We start from the raw sequence: 21,221 nt of genomic DNA on the forward strand, positions 1-21,221 counted from the left end.
TCCTATTTTAGAAAGATTTGCCACATTTGCATTAAAAAACAAAATGCATGGTTTGCTTAAGCAGTTTGCTACGGCTGCAGTGTTAACCCTGTATTTTCCTGCTTCCTTGACCTAAGCGGAATGCTTCCTTTGCTCTACCTTTGCAACTGATTTTTGTTTTCCAGAGGCATCACCAAAATTTCATTGGCTAACCTCTTTGGGCTTTAGATCTTGTTTCCGTGCTTAACAACTGCATGTTGCACTCACTCACTATGTATGTCTGTTCCTTGCCCTTCCTCCCCCACTTTTATTTCTCTCTGTCACTTGCTGCTATATTGTCTTTTTTTCTCTTCTACTCCTATCCTCACAGGCACCCCGCAGACACCACAGCTACTGTGGAGGACATGCTCCCTTCTGTTGCTACTAACTCTGACACTATCACTGAAACCTTCGCCACTGCCCAAAATAGCCCCACTAGTGAAACCACCACCCTCACTTCCAGTACAACCGCGCCAGCCTCAGACCCCAAACCTGCCCCTGTCCAGCAGGCGAGCACCCCCAAAGCAGCCGCCACCGCACCCCCTGCCGCAGCCTCCGATGCCGCCCCCAAGGATGCCCCTCTGGTCGATCTTAGCGATGGCCCCACTGCCACTAACACGCCAGCCCCCCCGACCGCTAGTGCCATGGAGGCTCCTAAAGCTTCGAGCAAGGCCCATGCCCCCTCTGCCCCTACTGCCACCCAACCCACCAGCCCTCCCCCGGCCACTGAGCCTCCAAAACCCAAACCCGAAGAGAACGAGGTCAAGAGCCCCACTGAAGCTGTCAAAAACCCCACTAGCCCGAAGAGCCCGGCTGTCTCGGACAGCATGGCCAACCAGGACTTTCAAATTGACGGCGGACCCTTCAAGACCTCAGACATTGATCTTGCAAAGGATGTATTCGATGCTTTGGGCTCTGCTCCTCTTACCACTGTGGCTGGCAAGCAGACTCCTGAGCTTGCTGCGCCCCCTGCAGATTCCACTGTACCGCCTGCTACAGCCAAGGACGAGTATGGCTTCTTTTAGACTTGTTTTGTGTCAACTGTTTTGTGTGTGGCGTCTTTTGTTTAATTTGATTTTATTTATTTTTCCTGCCTTGTGTCATGTCTTTGTTTGTCCTGTGTTCTTCTGTGTGTGAATGCACCTCCTTCTTCCACTAATGTCACTGCTTTAGCATGTAAACCAGTCACCAGCCTAAAGGGAATCTCTCACTCTTTATTAAGCCAGCTTGGCAAACACACTAACAGTATCTATTCTCGCTAGTACTAATAACCAAACACTGAACACTCAGGGTAGGGTTTCTGTTTCTTTCTCTTCTACGCTTGCGTTCAGCCAAGAAGCAAAGGGCTGGCTGGAATACGTTCTCTGAGGCTATATTACAAATGATGTTTGAATCAGCTGTGGGGCAGTTCAGATAAGGATAGTGCTGTCAGTGATTTTTCTAGTGTGATTGTTTGAAAAACACAAGATGCATTTGATAGGTGTCTTGATCCAGCTAAATACGGGCAGCTGTTTTAACACCTCATTTCTGTAATGGTTTTGCAGACCAGCTGCAATTTTAATGATTTTTGTCATTACAATGGGTCTCTTACGATGGGTATTTGTTGTATTTTACATATGTGAATTGCTAGAGTATAATAAACAAAGTTATGTTGAGACATGTTGGTTATCATAGAACAGAGATCTGGGTAGTTGGTGAGCCTGGAAGCGGGCCTTGCTGTTTAGTATTTTTGTACTTAAAACAAAATGGATAAATATTTTCTCAGCGTCAGTAAACATGAAATCAGGGCATCACAAATCCTTTCAACTGTAATGTTCTCTAAGAAGCATCTAATGGATTTCTGAAATCTTATCACAGATGTTAATACAGCCCCGAGTCTGATAGGGAACATTATAAAGGGAATTACCTCACCCACATCCATGCTTGATGAATTAAATCATCTACTCTGTCTGACGATGTAAAGTTGGCACTGCCAGAATGAACAAAAAGAGAAAACAAACTCGGCACTGAATGTGACCAGATTTCAGTGGCTGATAGTGTAATGCTATTAATGTTCCTTGGCAAAAAGGCATTGGCTACAGAGCTTGCTGGCAGAGAAAGAGAAGAACGTGACAGTTCTGACTAAGACTGTGTTAAAGATTTACAGTCTTGATGGATTTAAGGATCATCCATCTTAACACACACACACACACACACACACACACACACACACACTTACCACCCCCCTCCAGTCCCTGAAACAAAACGAGCTGCACATCAATCACAGAGCCTTTCTGAAGGCAAGGAATAATATATATATATATATATATTTTTTTTTTTTTTTTTTTTTTGAATTATTATTATTATTTTTTTTTTTTTTTGTTTGTTTGCATGTAGAAAATTGTAATTACATTTCATTGACATTCAGATATAAATGAGAAGAAGCACTGTGGGTGTTCCCGGGATAACATACAGAAGAAGAAAATATGCAGCTTTCTGGGCACCTTATAATAGCTTAATAGTATAGTTTTGCCATTGGGTAGCTTTCTACAATTGATAATGTTGCCCCCTGTTGCTTATTGTGCCAGAAATAAAATCAGATTTTAAGAAAGTGAGGTTTCATGAAAATACTGAATGAAAAAAAAAGAGACTGGGAGATTCACCTAATAAACCACACATCACTATGAGGAACAAGTTTTAAAATAGTCTGACAAAAGCCTCAGCTCATTTGCAAGCTGTTTAGTTAGCCATTCGTAAATGCCAAGGCAAATTAAAATGTTTAAGAACAATTTCCTGGCACCAATCGCTTTGTTGCACTGAAGAGCTCTGAATTACTGCAGCCAAAACGGATGGGCTCAATTTCGGCTTTTCTTCATCTTTTTTTTTATTTAAGTTTTCATTGAGAAAGAAATGATGATACAAAAATGTAATTTAAATATTGACTAAAGATGTATTGTGTCCTTGTCTTTCCTCTGGCACAAATGGATTCCGTGGCAGTTTCATGTCTTCTGCAGTTCATTGTTTTGGCGTCACTTCATCCCTGAAGTAGTCTGGCATGTCTTCACATTCTCGTGCGGAGAGTGATCTCTAACACTTTGTACTTTCCCCTTAATTCATATACCAGCAGAAACAAACCCCCTGTCCTCCTCATCCTTTTGTTGCCCATTTTTTCTGCCAACACATCCTTGTATGATAGGCCTTCCCAAAGGAGAATTATATCATGTGTCAGTTATTATGTACAATAGCTTTTCATGAAGCTGAATAAAAAATATAAGGAGGCTTCTTCTTTTTTCAGCCAGTAATGTAGCATAGTGCAGCGTCTTTTTTGTTGTTATTAGGCTGAAATGTGTGACTATAGGGAAGAAGAAAAAGTGCTTCTCTGTGATCACCATGTTTTTTCTGTCTCTCTGATCAAATGCACAGAAGCAGCATTTTGATGCGTGCAACCTTACTTGTGCGAGAGTGCCGTGAGGCTGGCTTAGGCAAAATTAGGATAATGAAAAGGGTCTGACAACATGATCGAGGGAAGATCACACTGGTAATTACAGCAGATCAGTTGTGTGCACAGAGAAATTCAAACAAGAGGCACAAGATCCCCTCCAAACACCAGCAAAGCCCAGCAAACGAACTGTCTGACGAGGAAAGTTTTGTGACACGTTTTTTCCCTGCCTCCTCTTTCATATCTGCGAGCAGTTTAGACTGGTGAAACATAGGCAGAAAAACAAGCTGTGAGGAGCAGGGCCAGAAGTTTCATTGATGTATTTAACCCCTCCCCTTTGCTGGAATGCTCCCCATTAGAGCCGGTATGATGTCACTGCACTCAGAACCAACCTAGATCAACTGTGCGGGAGGCAGGACTTTATTAGACCACGTCTGTTGAAATCTACCCAGACAAACTGGATATACTGAGATTAGGACAACTGTACCAGAACAGGTGTGTTTGTTGGCTGTGAGCCTTATTGCTGCCCATATGTGGTAGGGGGTCAGGGATCCAGCCACTATGTTCTCTCGTGTTCTATGAGAAGAGGTAGTGAGGGCCTCCTGCTCCCAAGGGAGATGCCGCTGTAAATAAGACGCCACACAGCCATTAGACCTCATCAATCAGAAGTATTCCATCCGATGTGTGCAATATGTCAGGACTGCGCTGTGCCGTGTCGGCTGACAGAGAGGTATAAAGAACGAGCGTGCCATTGCAATGGATAGCAGGTGGAACTCTTTTCTCGTACTCCTCTTTCACTATTTTATCATTTTGTTGAGGTCTCGATTATGTGTATCATGCATCCTGTGTTATGAAAACCACTGTACCACCTTCCCATCTTCCTTCAATTGCTCATGCTGAGGTTTCATACATCCCATTTTCTCTTTGTGAAGGAGAGCAGCAACACAATAGTGTATTATTATATAGCACTCATCCTACCAAGGCATCCCAGAGCACTGTACAATATTAAAAACAAGACGTGTGTAAATACAGATACATTTACAAACAATTATTGATGAAAGCACTTAAATGAATCTATTTTCAGCATTCCTGAAGAGATTTTCAGCATTTGTGAGAGAGTTCCTTTAATAGATGTTGGCATATTCTATGCAAAGTAATTTCATTGTTTCAGATTTCTTGTAACCTGTATACATTTATGCATTTACACTTTCTGTCAGGCTAAAATTAGTTCTCATGTTTGAGAGAAGTAAATGTTAAGACTATATGCTCAATTAACAAAATAATGCTTTAAAAAACAAACAAAAAAACTCGAAAACTATTTTTTCTTGACCCCGAACAATAGTGTAAGGATAAAGTCATTTTTATGGTTTTGTAAGGCAAAGGGAATTTCACCACCAATAAGATACTACAAGTTGTTGACTGTTATATTTGTCTCCAACAGGAAGATCCCAGTAGATGATAAAAGTAAACCCGATGAAACTGATGTGAAGAAAACTCCGTCGGAAGTGAAGACGGTCCCCAACGAAGCCACGCAAACAAACGCCAACGAGAGCAAAGCATGATCGAGCAACCCGGCAAAAACACAGTCACAGACCTACAGAATTTCACATGAGCATCAAACAAAAAATTAAAAAAGATTTCTTTCTTCAGTGTCTTTTATTATTTTCAGAACAAAAAATGTGTTCTCCTGTTTGTGGATTTGTAGAAGGGAATCAGATCTTGTGCACTTGCAATTTTGTTCTGTTCTTTGTTTTGTTTTGTTTTGTTTTGCCACTCATCACAGCATTATTTTAAACAGGAAATACAATACTGAAGACCCGCGCTTCACAACCTGTGCCACATGGCTGAAGGGCACTGAAAATGATTGAATTCATTCTCAGCAGTGCTTTCTATAGGATCTTTGCTTAAAGAAAGTTCAGCATTGGGTTGACAGTCTTTCACATAAATCAGTATCTCACAACAGTAGATGGGTTAGATACGTATAAGTATGGCAAAATTCAGCGTTATAGAGGAACAATGCTTTTGTGTTGTGCTCAAAGTCCGTCACTTTCATCCGAATACTCATTTTTTATTTGTAATGATCAAAATATGAAGGATTGAATAAAATTAGACACAAACATACACAACTTTTACAGTATTCATTATTTCATAACTTCATATTTGCCAATTTTTCTTTCCAATGTTTATGGGTTTTGGGTACATTTCTTTTAACCTTTTTTCTCGTGTTTAAAAATTGTGTAAAAGTAACTGCCTTTTATTTGACTATTTTTGTATTGTTATGTTTCTGGGGTTAGTATTATAGCATAGATCATTAGCATGCTTGCTTTGCAAAGGGATTTTTCTTTTCTTTTTTTTTTCTTTCTCAAATATTATGTTTACACTGTTTTCTTCTCTGCTTTCTCCCATGTATGAAACACCATGCTTGTTCTTATGTTAACAACAAACAAAACAAAGACTAGTTATTCTGTACTGAGCTCATAAAGAAGAAAGGAGTGAATGTGCGGGAGTTAGAATTTAGAGTTTACAGAATAAAAAAAAACACTAAAGTCACTTCAATAAATGAAGATAAGTCAATTTGGCTGCATTTTGACAGATGTGGCAAAACGTTGTCCATCTCTCCGTTTCGTGTCTAAGGTGATACATTTTGCCTGTTCTTTAAAAGCAACTAGTGAAAGCAAAGGGCTGGATAAAATGGAGTATGTATGTAATTTAACCCAACTCAAATATCTAGGAGAGACTGAGGCAACAGCTTTGGTTGGGTTGGGGGGGCATAAAATAGATGATCAGATGAAAAGGAATAGGGAATAGAGGAGTGAATGCATCTTGTTCTACCACAGTGCTGTAATAAAGCACAGTATTGGTGCAGTGACACCTTCAAGGTATTGGGCTCAGTTACTGTTAATGACAGTAGCCTTGCTGTCAGTAAGATGCAGGTAGAATCCAACACCAAGACGGGCTTTAAACATTTCAGCGAATCGCACGCAAACCCTGACACAACCGAAGGTTTACCATAAGGGTCACAATAAATCATTGTTGATTTTAGTTTTTTTGTTGTTGTTGTTGTTGTTATTGTTTTTTGTTTTATTAATTTCACATTATTTTTTTAAAGTACAGTATATATAAAACAAAAATCAGTGCCCATCGTAGACTTGCGTAAGTGTCCAGATTTTTTCAGCTTTTTATCTGCAATTGTGTATCTAAAGATGTGATCTGAAAAAAAGTCTGTTGTTTTTTGTTGTTTTATTTGCCTTTTTATACATATGAAAATAAAAATACCTGAAGGAATTAATTATTTAAATCATAATACTCTGGTGTGGATTTTGCATTGCAAAGTCTAAATCATAGACCAGCCCTTTTTTGTACAGTACACCTCTGAAAACTTTTTTTTCCCATTCTTTGAACTGCAAGCTTGTGCACTGTGAATGCGTGAATATCCTAGTGTGAATAAAATGTGTTCTTTGTCATAGTATTTAAAAAAAAAGTAAAAAAAAAAAAAAACTGCATAGTTTGGTTGTGAAAGGTTTAGCAAATAGTACAGAAAAAAAAAGAAAATTTGTTCCTAAAGAAACAATGACAACGAAAACAATAAAAAGGGGGAAACAACAACAAAAAATGCCTTCAGAAATGTTCTTATTATGGCATGCAATCCACTTTCTTCAGTGTTTGCCTGTAATGCAGAGACTGATGGTTCAAGACTGCAGCCCAACTTCCTGGTACACTGACCACTCTTGGGGCCTTTTTCACTTCAGTGTCTGTGTGTGCAGTCAAGGTAACGATAACTGATGGTGTCTCTAGTTTGTAAGTTCAAACTGTGAAAATACTGGTCTTGTCATTTTGCTCAATGTGTTTTTTGCATATACTAGGCTCTGGGGGTGAAAATGGAGGTAATTGACTACTGTGCTTGTTCTTTTCATTTTAAGGGGCTTGATGCTTGATGCTTAATGCCTACGCATAGCGCGGGTGGAAGATTTTTTGCGAGCCTTCATGCAGCACAACATATTTCCGAGGTCTAGAGTGATCATTCTCGACTGGCTTGGAAGTTGACATCATTTTCAGAAGCCTCCGGTGTAAAGTACATCCGTAGGCCTGAGCTGAAAGACACTCGGAGCATCTCTGAGTTACACCACCAGGCAGACTGGTGAGCTGCTCTAGTTACTCTATTTAACTTTCTCTGTCTGAATTGATTGTCTGGCGGCTACATGAATCATATCCCCCTGGGGTGCTGCAGAATTAGGAATTATAGCACAGCATCTAAGAAATTAAGATTTGTGCTGGAATAAGTGCACAAGCATGGTCCACCTCAGACTGGATTAAGATCTTTTTCATGTAGGGACAAGGTATTTCATATTAGAGAAAAAGCAGAACCACTTCAGGCTCATGTTGTTGGTCAGTCTTTTCTGGGTGCTCCTGCTGTGGTCTTTCATGTACTTTCTTATAAATGAGGTATCAAGCACTTGTGCTTGGCAGCAGTATGAAAATGGACGGAAGTGGCAAGCTCTTCTGACATTATTTCTTTTTATATGTTTCCATGCCATGCCTAGTAATGCAGAAATATACATATATATATACATATATATATATGTATGTGTTTGTGTGTGTGTATGTGTACATACTTATATACTACATATATGAATGTACACACACACTTCATTTTTTTTTCTATTCATAAAAGCTGGATGTTGTTTTGTGCTTTCACATTTTTTGTTCAACTGCCGTTAATATGGGACCAAGTTTTTGTGACTTTACATATGCCTTTGAACTAACGTGTCGTGCCATGAAACAATTTGTTCAGAAACAAAATTGAAGTCAATGAATTAAAAAGGAAACAAAAAAGCTAAACTTCTTATAATGGCAAGCCAAATGTTATTCTAACAATTAGTCATAAAAATCTTTTTTTAATGTATAAATCAACAGAAAAGGACAGGTGCCTCGTCCCTTTAAGAGGACCATGTCTTGTTCCCCAGAAACCTCCATTGTCATTCCTACCCAGCATTCCCTGCTTTTGGGGCCTTCTATCTTGTATACAACTTTTTACTGAGTGAAACATTGGTACCACCTTTCTTTCCACTGTCACTGGTGTAAATACTGAGTACTAACCGAAAAATTTTGACTTTGCATTCTGTCAGAAATACTTGTGTTCAATAAAAGTTACAAAAAAAAGTTGTATTCTGTTGTCTAAAGTTCTTTTCATGCACTGAATACTTGTGATGTTTGCAGCAAATTAGTTTTTTATATAATTTTTCTAACATTTGTGAAATAACTTTTTTGTTAATCTAAGTAAAAATATTACAGTAAACCACAGACACCAACACACATGTCTGTGTATATATATATATATATATATATATATATATATATATACACAGTGGGGGAAAAAACTATTTGATCCCCTGCTGATTTTGTATGTTTGCCCACTGACAAAGAAATGATCAGTCTATAATTTTAATGGTAGGTGTATTTTAACAGTGAGAGACAGAATAACAACAAACAAATCCAGAAAAACGCATTTCAAAAAAGTTATAAATTGATATGCATGTTAATGAGGGAAATAAGTATTTGACCCCTTCGACTTAGTACTTGGTGGCAAAACCCTTGTTGGCAATCACAGAGGTCAGACGTTTCTTGTAGTTGGCCACCAGGTTTGCGCACATCTCAGGAGGGATTTTGTCCCACTCCTCTTTGCAGATCCTCTCCAAGTCATTAAGGTTTCGAGGCTGACGTTTGGCAACTCGAACCTTCAGCTCCCTCCACAGATTTTCTATGGGATTAAGGTCTGGAGACTGGCTAGGCCACTCCAGGACCTTAATGTGCTTCTTCTTGAGCCACTCCTTTGTTGCCTTGGCTGTGTTTTGGGTCATTGTCACCCTGGAATACCCATCCACGACCCATTTTCAATGCCCTGGCTGAGGGAAGGAGGTTCTCACCCAAGATTTGACGGTACATGGCCCTGTCTATCGTCCCTTTGATGCGGTGCAGTTGTCCTGTCCCCTTAGCAGAAAAACACCCCCAAAGCATAATGTTTCCACCTCCGTGTTTGACGGTGGGGATGGTGTTCTTGGGGTCATTCCTCCTCCAAACACGGCGAGTTGAGTTGATGCCAAAGAACTCGATTTTGGTCTCATCTGACCACAACACTTTCACCCAGTTCTCCTCTGAATCATTCAGATGTTCATTGGAAAACTTCAGACGGGCCTGTACATGTGCTTTCTTGAGCAGGGGGACCTTGCAGGCGCTGCAGGATTTCAGTCCTTCGCGGCGTAGTGTGTTACCAATTGTTTTCTTGGTGACTATGGTCCCAGCTGCCTTGAGATCATTAACAAGATCCTCCCATGTAGTTCTGGGCTGATTCCTCACCGTTCTCATGATCATTGAAATTCCACAAGGTGAGATCTTGCATGGAGCCCCAGACCGAGGGAGACTGACAGTTATTTTGTGTTTCTTCCATTGCTCCGTGGTCCAGTTCTGATGCTCACGTGCCCATTGTTGGCGCTTTCGGCAGTGGACAGGGGTCAGTATGGGAACCCTGACTGGTCTGTGGCTACGCAGCCCCATACGCAACAAACTGCGATGCACTGAGTGTTCTGACACCTTTCTATCAGAACCAGCATTAACTTTTTCAGCAATTTGAGCTACAGTAGCTCGTCTGTTGGATCGGACCACACGGGCCAGCCTTCACTCCCCACGTGCATCATTGAGCCTTGGCTGCCCATGACAATGTCGCCGGTTCACCGCTTTTCCTTCCTTGGACCACTTTTGATAGGTACTGACCACTGCAGACCGGGAACACCCCACAAGAGCTGCAGTTTTGGAGATGCTCTGACCCAGTTGTCTAGCCATCACAATTTGGCCCTTGTCAAACTTTGAGGACAAAATGTTCACTTGCTGCAAAATATATCCCACCCACTGACAGGTGCCATGATAACGAGATTATCAGCGTTATTCACTTCACCTGTCAGTGGTCATAATGTTATGGCTGATCGTGTGTATATATATATATATATATATATATATATATATATATATATATATATATATACACTCACCTAAAGGATTATTAGGAACACCATACTAATACTGTGTTTGACCCCCTTTCGCCTTCAGAACTGCCTTAATTCTACGTGGCATTGATTCAACAAGGTGCTGAAAGCATTCTTGGCCCATATTGATAGGATAGCATCTTGCAGTTGATGGAGATTTGTGGGATGCACATCCAGGGCACGAAGCTCCCGTTCCACCACATCCCAAAGATGCTCTATTGGGTTGAGATCTGGTGACTGTGGGGGCCAGTTTAGTACAGTGAACTCATTGTCATGTTCAAGAAACCAATTTGAAATGATTCGACCTTTGTGACATGGTGCATTATCCTGCTGGAAGTAGCCATCAGAGGATGGGTACATGGTGGTCATAAAGGGATGGACATGGTCAGAAACAATGCTCAGGTAGGCCGTGGCATTTAAACGATGCCCAATTGGCACTAAGGGGCCTAAAGTGTGCCAAGAAAACATCCCCCACACCATTACACCACCACCACCAGCCTGCACAGTGGTAACAAGGCATGATGGATCAATGTTCTCATTCTGTTTACGCCAAATTCTGACTCTACCATCTGAATGTCTCAACAGAAATCGAGACTCATCAGACCAGGCAACATTTTTCCAGTCTTCAACTGTCCAATTCTGGTGAGCTTGTGCAAATTGTAGCCTCTTTTTCCTATTTGTAGTGGAGATGAGTGGGGTCTTCTGCTGTTGTAGCCCATCCGCCTCAAGGTTGTACGTGTTGTGGCTTCACAAATGCTTTGCTGCATACCTCGGTTGTAACGAGTGGTTATTTCAGTCAAAGTTGCTCTTCTATCAGCTTGAATCAGTCGGCCCATTCTCCTCTGACCTCTAGCATCAACAAGGCATTTTCGCCCACAGGACTGCCGCATACTGGATGTTTTTCCCTTTTCACACCATTCTTTGTAAACCCTAGAAATGGTTGTGCGTGAAAATCCCAGTAACTGAGCAGATTGTGAAATACTCAGACCGGCCCGTCTGGCTCCATCAACCATGCCACGCTCAAAATTGCTAAAATCACCTTTCTTTCCCATTCAGACATTCAGTTTGGAGTTCAGGAGATTGTCTTGACCAGGACCACACCCCTAAATGCATTGAAGCAACTGCCATGTGATTGGTTGGTTAGATAATTGCATTAATGAGAAATTGAACAGGTGTTCCTAATAATCCTTTAGGTGAATGTATATATATATATGAAGACCACAGCTGACAGGGAAGAACCTGGAATAATACACTATTTACCTACCAGTGGAAACATATTAGGGAATCCCTCATCCAGAAGTGGACACACAATGGTGGATGTTGATGATATAGATCTGATTTATTTTATTATTATTATCATCATGGTAAGGATTAATATTTAGATTAATGCTATTACATACAAATGCTCACAAAGCGGAGCAAATTACTATGTTTGATCAAATCTTTTTAAGTTCCCAGTGAAGTAATAGTTACTTCTTATTACTATAAACTATCATAAGATATTTCGTATTCCTGTATCATGAGGAAGTAGTGTGGAGTAGTGGTCATGGCTCTGGACTCTGCTGTTCAGTTCCAGGTGGGGGACACTGCTGCTGTACCCTTGAGCAAGGTACTGATCCTAGATTGCTTCAGGAAAACCTCTGCTGCAAATACAGGGGTAACTGTATGTAAATGAAAAAAAAAAAAAAAAGATATATTGTAAGTCGGCCTGCATAAGGGCATCTACTAAGAAATAAGATTAACTAATCATTTTCTATATCTTTCTAACACATTTACTTTTCAGCACGAAACCGAACTTTAGGTGCCAGCTTGTTGTCCACTGACGTCTCTACATCACTGACTCTTCTGGCAAAGCTTCACACACAGGTTGGCACTTGTATATTCTCTGCAAAGAATGTTTTTTTTTTTGTAGATGCATTTAAATGTTACACCACTGGGTGGCGAACCAATACTAATCTGTGTATTCATGAAGACCAGAACACAGGTGAATAATACGTGATATCAATTTGGGATCTTCTACAGGGATACGACCACAAATCTGAATTACATTTAAACTGACTTCAGGTACACACTAGAACACAATGTTGAACATTAATCCAAACACAATTGATGATTTTGAAAGAGGCAATTGAGCAAGAGGTGTATTCAATCCACACAGAAACCTTGCAAGCTTTAACGTGCAATTTCATAATTTCACTGACATTTCACAACCGAGGAGGACATATCGAATATGTTTCTCATTGGGGACTGTATTTCCCAAATGTACTGATACTTGTTTAACCCAGTGTATTATAAGACTCAGTACCAGTCAAGCTCAGTGTAAGTGGGTTGAAGACATCCTACTGAATTCACCCATTGAGCTTGATCCAATTCATCCAATTGAACTGTGGATCGTGTATACATTTGTGGCTAAAAACAATCTTAGTAAACTATAGTGTTCAGAAAAACCTGAAAGAAAACAAAAGTCTAAAGTGTGCTGGAGGGGTAAATCCAATGAATTCCCTTTCCAAACAAAGTTTATGTCAAACACAATTTTGAATACAACTTCACACAGCAGGACAGAATTATTTTGCATACTGATAAGTGTAGCCAGATTATTATTATTTTTATTTATTTATTTATTTATTGGCCGACACCCTTATCCAGGGTGACTTACAAAACAAAGATGCAAAGCTTAAAAATCCTTGTTGCATCAAAACATCATTTTTATTGTCTGTGCTTTGACCTCTTCCTCTCCCATGTCTTATTTTGTGTCCTCCTGTTGGTCCTCAATCAGTGATTATGTTTACATGCAGAGAATTTCTAAGTTTCAAAGAAAGAAAGAAAAAAAAAATCAACAAAACATTGAGTCCGGCTGATCCTAGTAGTGAAACCTGCTATCTGCATTGCCATCAGATCAACGTCTTTGAGAGACATCTTTGGTCTACCCTCACAAATATCCAATTGTATTAATCAAACTTCTTTATCATTAATATAAAGGTAATGCTTTATTTGAATGCAGCTCTGTGTAGCCTACATAATAATAGTCATAACAGCATTCATAATGCATTATGACAACTTATCCAGGGATGTCGAACAGGTGCATAATTATTCATAACACACTCATAACATTTGTCATAGCATTATCACAATGTTATGACAACACAGAGCTGCATTCAAATAAAGCTTTACCAATATAATTCACCATAAGTCTTTGTGGGACAGTCTTTCTACTACAAACTTGTCTGTAGTTTGCCTTAATTTAAGTCAATTCAGTACAGCTGCTGAGTTGGTGAAAGTAAATAGGTTGAAAGAAAGGTGATTTCATCTAGAACTAGCAGGATTTCAGTTAAGTGAGTTGTGCCAGTTGGAGCCAGTTAGGTGTGAATTGGGGGCAGGTAGACAAAAGGGTACTTAAAGCTGCTGTTGCCATAGATATACACTGGACAGTACAGGTGAGAGGCAGCCATCTTCTTGTGTTTCTAGTTTCAGACAGTCTTAGCATTCCTCAGTTTGTTTTAACTGCCTTAATTGAAGTTAATCTTGTCTGTAGTTTGCCTTCATTGAAGTCAATTCAGTTCAGCAGTTGAGTTGGTGAAAGTAAATAGGTTGAAAGAAAGGTGATTGAGTCTAGGACTAGCAGGATTTTGATCATGTCATGTCTTACTATTAGAGTTCTTTGAACATGAACATCATGTGAAAGCATATGATATGATATACTTAGATTTTCAGAAAGCTTTTGATAAGGTTCCACACCAAAGACTGATCCTCAAATTGGAAGCTGTAGGCATTCAGGGTAATGTAAGTAGATGGACTATGAACTGGTTGATGTATAGGAAACAGAGGTTGTCGATTAGAGGAGTCGCTTCTAACTGCAGTGAGGTTGTTAGTGGAGTTCCACAGGGATCAGTACTAGGGCCTTTGCTTTTTCTAATCTATATTAATGATCTGGACTCTGGGATTGTTAGCAAACTTGTCAAATTTGCAGATGATACAAAAATAGGTGGCTCAGCAGATACAATCTCAGCAGCACAGGCTATTCAGAAGGACTTAGATAATATTCAGTTGTGGGCCGACACCTGGCATATGAAATTCAATGTGGACAAGTGCAAGGTATTACATGCAGGTAACAAAAATGTCCATTATAATTACACTATGGGAGGAATACAGTGAGGGAAAAAAGTATTTGATCCCCTGCTGATTTTGTACGTTTGCCCACTGACAAAGAAATGATCAGTCTATAATTTTAATGGTAGGTGTATTTTAACAGTGAGAGACAGAATAACAACAACAAAAATCCAGAAAAACACATTTCAAAAAGTTATAAATTGATATGCATGTTAATGAGGGAAATAAGTATTTGACCCCTTCGACTTAGTACTTGGTGGCAAAACCCTTGTTGGCAATCACAGAGGTCAGACGTTTCTTGTAGTTGGCCACCAGGTTTGCACACATCTCAGGAGGGATTTTGTCCCACTCCTCTTTGCAGATCCTCTCCAAGTCATTAAGGTTTCAAGGCTGATGTTTGGCAACTCGAACCTTCAGCTCCCTCCACAGATTTTCTACGGGATTAAGGTCTGGAGACTGGCTAGGCCACTCCAGGACCTTAATGTGCTTCTTCTTGAGCCACTCCTTTGTTGCCTTGGCTGTGCGTTTTGGGTCATTGTCATGCTGGAATACCCATCCACGACCCATTTTCAATGCCCTGGCTGAGGGAAGGAGGTTCTCACCCAAGATTTGACAGTACATGGCCCCGTCCATCGTCCCTTTGATGCGGTGCAGTTGACCTGTCCCCTTAGCAGAAAAACACCCCCAAAGCATAATGTTTCCACCTCCATGTTTGACGGTGGGGATGGTGTTCTTGGGGTCATTCCTCCTCCTCCAAACACGGCAAGTTGAGTTGATGCCAAAGAGCTCGATTTTGGTCTGATCTGACCGCAACACTTTCACCCAGTTCTCCTCTGAATCATTCCGATGTTCATTGGCAAACTTCAGACGGGCCTGTACATATGCTTTCTTATGCAGGGGGACCTTGCGGGCGCTGCAGGATTTCAGTCCTTCACGGCGTAGTGTGTTATCAATTGTTTTCTTGGTGACTATGGTCCCAGCTGCCTTGAGATCATTAACAAGATCCTCCCGTGTAGTTCTGGGCTGATTCCTCACCGTTCTCATGATCATTGAAACTCCACGAGGTGAGATCTTGCATGAAGCCCCAGACCGAGGGAGACTGACAGTTATTTTGTGTTTCTTCCATTTGCGAATAATCTCACCAACTGTTGTCACCTTCTCACCAAGCTGCTTGGCGATGGTCTTGTAGCCCATTCCAGCCTTATGTAGGTCTACAATCTAGTCCCTGACATCCTTGGACAGCTCTTTGGTCTTGGCCATGGTGGAGAGTTTGGAATCTGATTGATTGATTGCTTCTGTGGACAGTTGTCTTTTATACAGGTAACGAGCTGAGATTAGGAGCACTCCCTTTAAGAGAGTGCTGCTAATCTCAGCTCATTACCTGTATAAAAGACACCTGGGAGCCAGAAATCTTGCTGATTGATAGGGGATCAAATACTTATTTCACTCATTAACATGCAAATCAATGTATAACTTTTTTGAAATGCGTTTTTCTGGATTTTTATGTTGTTATTCTGTCTCTCACTGTTAAAATACACCTACCATTAAAATTATAGACTGATCATTTCTTTGTCAGTGGGCAAACGTACAAAATCAGCAGGGGGATCAAATACTTTTTTCCCTCACTGTAGAACTAGATGAAGTAACACATGAGAAAAACCTAGGAGTCTATGTGGACTCCTCACTTTCTCCATCCAAACAATGTGGGGAAGCAATACAAAAGGCAAACACAATGTTAGGGTATATTGTCAAAAGTGTAGAATTTAAAACAAGGGCAGTAATGTTCAGACTGTACAATGCACTAGTTAGAGCTCATCTGGATACTGCGTACAGTTCTGGGCTCCACACTTCAAGAAAGATATCGCTGCTCTAGAGACAGTTCAGAGGAGAGCAACCAGACTTATTCCAGGTCTGAAGGGACTGTCCTACTGAGACACTGAGGGAACTGAACCTTTTCACCCTGGAACAGAGGAGACTATGTGGGGACTTGATTCAAGTCTTCAAAATCAAGAAGGGCATCGACCACATCAAGCTAGAGGAGCTTTTCCACAGCAGCAGGAACGCACACACCCGGGACACAAATGGAAATTGGGCTTCAAGGCATTTAAGATGGAAAACAGGAGACACTTCTCCACACAGAGAGTTGTCACAATCTAGAACAAACTCCCCAGCGATGTGGTTGAAGCTGAAAATTTGGGAACATTTAAATAGACTGGAAAGTATCGTTGGATCACTTAGTTATTAATGGACACCAAATGAGCAAATGGGCTGAATACATTTATTTACCAGTGTTTCCCCCAGGAAAAGCCATGATGACATCAACAAGGGCCCACAAGTGCTCACTGGGGTTGGTCAAGGTGGTGGTGTTGTGATGCCCTGCATGTCCGCAGTGGCAACTAATGTACAACACAACAGTTCAGTCCTTTACTTTTCTGTGTGAACATGGGAATGTTACTCAGCATTTTCATGCTGTCGGTCTAATTCCAATTCTTATACAAAACGCAAATATGCCTCATAGAAATGTGTAAACTCATATCATATTTTGACAAATAGTTAAAAGTCCCTATTAAGTTAGATAGGAGGCATTGCTATCAAAATAAATGTAATATGTTAATATACTGGTTGGTTAACCTTTCCCCGCCAACATACAGTGCATTTTACCTATAACATCCCTCTTTAAAGATTTATATGCACAAAAAGTTTGGCAGATTCTCTGAAATTTACCACCAGAATAGTTTTGAGTTTTAGGTTTTGACATCTTATATTTACAATTAATACGGTAAACACTCAGAATTCAAGCAACAATACTTCATCATGACATATCCAAATGCCCGTCTCGATTTTGTTTAAGGTTGACACACAATATTAGGTAAGTGACAAATGTATTAAGTTCACAAGTAGTGAAAACAAACTGTTTATCAACTTAAACTTTTCAAGGGTACTATTGTACCTCACACAAAGACAAAAATACCTAAGTGCCTGTAAAGCACACCAAGCAGTAGCTAGGAAGGCCCTTAGTTCAGTAACTGCAAGACTGATGATGTTTTAATTGGGAGCAGACACAGAAAAAGAGGCAAATTTGGTTGTCACACAAGCTCACATTTATCATATGTCCAAATTACTTTCACTCATTTCTGTGATGTTGTGGATACTGCTGGTTCTGTGGTCAAGGTCTGCCGAGGGGCAGGTGTGGGCAGTGCAGTCCCAGCACAGGCTCAGTGTGGACCTCTCATTCTGCTCCAAGTCATGCAGAGTAGTCATCTCCTTGGCGCTGCGCAGGGACGTTTGCACCTCGAAGGTCTGGCTGTAGTCCACTCTGAACACCCCTTTCTTCAGGATCACGCAGGGCTCGAAGCGTTGGCCCCACAGAATTTCATCATCCGTGTATGACGTCCTGGCCTGGCATGTCATGCCTAACGCCCAACACAACCAACAAAGATCATTGGGAATCAGAACCCAGTGTGACATATCTATATTTAACAGGCTTGCCAAACATATAGTGGTCCAATGCACCTGGCCTCTGGGTGTGACATATACAATATATATGTCATGCTGGGCTCCTAAGGATTAAATGCATGTGATGTTATAAGAAGTTGTTTTATAATTCTGTCAACAAGTCACAGGCACAAAGCATGCCATTTAAGCAATGTGTAAATAGACTGCATAGGATACAGGCAGATTAATATCATTATTTCACAGGGAATCCCTTGGGATTATGCCCAGAAATGGTTCTATACAGTAATCCAATCATAATAGGAGACAGGCATTTAGAGTAATCCAGGGGGATTCCTATGTGCTGCTTAGTGCTGCAGTTAAAATCAAGTTGTAGTTTAATCTGCTATTACATAGGTTAATCGTGTCAACTGCCATGGTCTGATTTTTAAGAAATACAAAAATGATGCAGCTATAAGTACTATATACTATGTATGTACTATGTACTTTTGACTTCTCGTTCTGTCAAGATAGACTGATGCCTAGTATATTTAAATAAGAGGGTTTTAAGGTGTACCAGAAGGAACTAATTAAAACAATAATACAAATATAAAATCTAAATGAACAAAAACAATAAACACCCATTTGCTTGGTGAAATAACTGTGTGCCGTAACCCCCCCCCCCCATCATCGTCACAAACCTGTTGCTTCCACAATGCCTTCCAGGGTCACAATCATCTCAAACCTTTCCCTTTTCAAAGACTCAGCGCTCATATCCCAGAATGGGCTGTGGTCGTTGATCACGTGGCTGACGATCTGCGGCTCCACCAAGAAGAGCCTGTCCTGACCAGTGTCATGACCAAGGTTAAGCTCAGACTGCCCCAGATGGATAAACTCTCCTTCATTGGTGTGTCTGGACCTGATGAGCTTGGCTCTTATTTTGGCATCCACCATGTGGCTGTGGTGAAGATCACCGATACGGAACATCAAGCACAGCTGCTCGTCTCGCTGCGACACCACCCCGTGTTTGCTGAACATCAGCGTTTGGGCCCTTTTTCTCAGCCTGGAGATCTTCACCAACATGCATCCCACCACGAGAGCATCAATCATAGACCCTACAATGGACTGGACCATGATCAGTATGACGCCTTCCACACAGTTAGAAGTCACTTTCCTGGAGCTTTAGCCAATAGTGCACTGGCTTTCCATGGAGAGCAGTACGGCGGACAGGAAGCTGTCCACGTTCTCAAAGCACGGCCGCCATTCTGGATCCCCCATGTGACTCAGGTCACCCCGCAGCCAAGCGTCCAGGAAGTAGATCTCGGCGGACACCAACCAGCTCACGATGTAGCACATGGTGAAGATGAACAGGAACCAGTGATACTTCAGGTCCACGATGGCAGTGAAGACGTCTGAGAGGAAGCAGCTCCTGTCCTCAATGTGGCCCTGGTTGACCCTGCACTTGCCGTCCTTGGTGATGTATCTCTGGTACTGCTTTTTGGTGGAGCCCAGGAGCTGCTGGTTGTCCCTGATCAGTTTGTACCTCTGCTTCTGGGCCTTCTCGGACCACACGCCCTGCATGGAGAGGATGCTGTGAGCCGAGGTCTGGCCTTGGAAGGAGTCACAGTCACCAGCCAGGTGGCCTCGGTGCCACCTGCTGCTGATCTCCCAGGGCTGTGGGCCAGAGCAGGGCGCATGGTGAGACCTGGGCACGTCCTCAGCTGTGACGGAAATGCTCTGCCGCCTTGACAGGCAGGACGGGCTGGAATCTCTCGGGCTCCAGGCCACTCAGTCTCTGCTGTGGGGATGCTTGGTGGGGAGGTGTAGGGGACCCGAGAGTGAACTGGTGCACATTGTCAAAGGTGCTGCTCTTGTTGGAGAGTATGGAGCCTCCTCTGGATACATCAAAGTGGACATCTAAATGTTCACACTGGCAAAAAAAAAAAAATGTAGGCACAGGAATGACAGGATGGTTTTTGTGTTACAGAGTGGTGGGATGGTGTGATTTCCATATCCAAGGGAACATTGTAAGCAAAAAGCAGATTCATCATTTAATCAAAAGCCTTACCATTTCTAACATTGTTCCCTGAACTGGATAGGATTAAATACAATTCATCTTTAAAACCAATCAGTGTTTTCTGCTTATGACAACAGATGACAAAATTAACGCACCCCACCTCCTCCTTCTCACCTTTTGTGGGAAAGCGCTGTACCTGTAGTCAGCAGGGGGCCTGGGCAGGTAGGCCAGGAGGTGCTTGGCAGTAGGTGTCTGTGCTGGGGGGACGGACTTCCTCCGAGGGTCGTGTTTGCTGGGAATCGGGATGTAACTCCTCCCACACACCCCATTGTTCTTCTGCAGCCCCGTGCTGCTGCGGACCGCACTGGAGCTCATAAGGAATGTCACTGGGCACCCGGCAGAAGTGTCAATCACATGGCAATGGGTTAACAGGGCTCCTCAATCTTGGGCCACAATGTGGGTATGAACGTCAGCTTTACTGCCTGTTAAATGTAATTTGGGTAAGTGTAAACAAATCCAAAGGGGCACAACCAGCTCTCACTAAAAATATATATTTATTGTTTGAGTTGAGCCCAGCGTTTGATACTTACTTCTATTGAAACAAACAGAAATGATGGGAATCACTGTCAGGTTTTTCAGGTTTTGAAGCAATTTAAAAAAGGGAAATAATGCTTTTGTGAGGTTTTGCAGATCCAAAACCATAAAAGATAATGCAACCAAAATATATTGCCGACAAAAAGGCCTGAGTTGATCTGTTGACATATTTAATACATTTTCCTTTGTTTCAGGATTTAGATCATCATTGGACGTAGCAGTAGATTTGACCTAACGTGATCTGAAATCGACCCTATTAAACCCACAGAAATACAAAGCCTGAAAAGAAAAGGTAAGCCATGCTGTTGTTTTCATGACTGTATAATAAAACCTTGCTGTGACTCAAGGAGCCAGCCAGCAGCCTTCTAGTTTTGGTTTGAAGCTGAGAGCCAAATCCTGATGAAGATGGCTGACAGTTCAGGAGCAGAGGGATCCCAAAAGAACATTTTGCAACAGATGGTACGCACTCTTTGGGTGGCACGATCATATCTGTTCCTCATTAAAACACCCACCCTTGTTCCATCTCTAAAACACGCTTCAGCCGTGCAACATAGGCCTTGTACTGTGACAGAGCTGGGCCCACTGATACTACTGCCAT

General features: G+C 41.5%; 1 protein-coding gene and 1 pseudogene across 4 annotated transcripts in view; one reads left to right on the plus strand and one right to left on the minus strand.

The window, feature by feature from the left end:
- Positions 1-8,600, plus strand: part of ncam1a (neural cell adhesion molecule 1a) — a 226,591-nt gene extending 217,991 nt beyond the window's left edge. For 2 of the 4 annotated variants that reach the window (XM_066708392.1, XM_066708401.1), the window contains 2 exons: positions 350-1,027; positions 4,878-8,600. In XM_066708392.1, the coding sequence (XP_066564489.1) occupies positions 350-1,027; positions 4,878-4,998 (799 nt within the window). In that variant the 3' untranslated portion in view covers positions 4,999-8,600. The remainder of the gene's footprint in view (positions 1-349; positions 1,028-4,877) is intronic. The other 2 variants (XM_066708409.1, XM_066708418.1) reach the window with 1 other exon arrangement.
- Positions 8,601-17,685: 9,085 nt separating this feature from the next.
- Positions 17,686-21,221, minus strand: LOC136759220 (G protein-activated inward rectifier potassium channel 4-like; annotated as a pseudogene).

This window comes from Amia ocellicauda, chromosome 1 (genome assembly GCF_036373705.1).
Source record: "Amia ocellicauda isolate fAmiCal2 chromosome 1, fAmiCal2.hap1, whole genome shotgun sequence".
In the NCBI taxonomy this organism is placed as follows: Eukaryota; Metazoa; Chordata; class Actinopteri; order Amiiformes; family Amiidae; genus Amia; species Amia ocellicauda.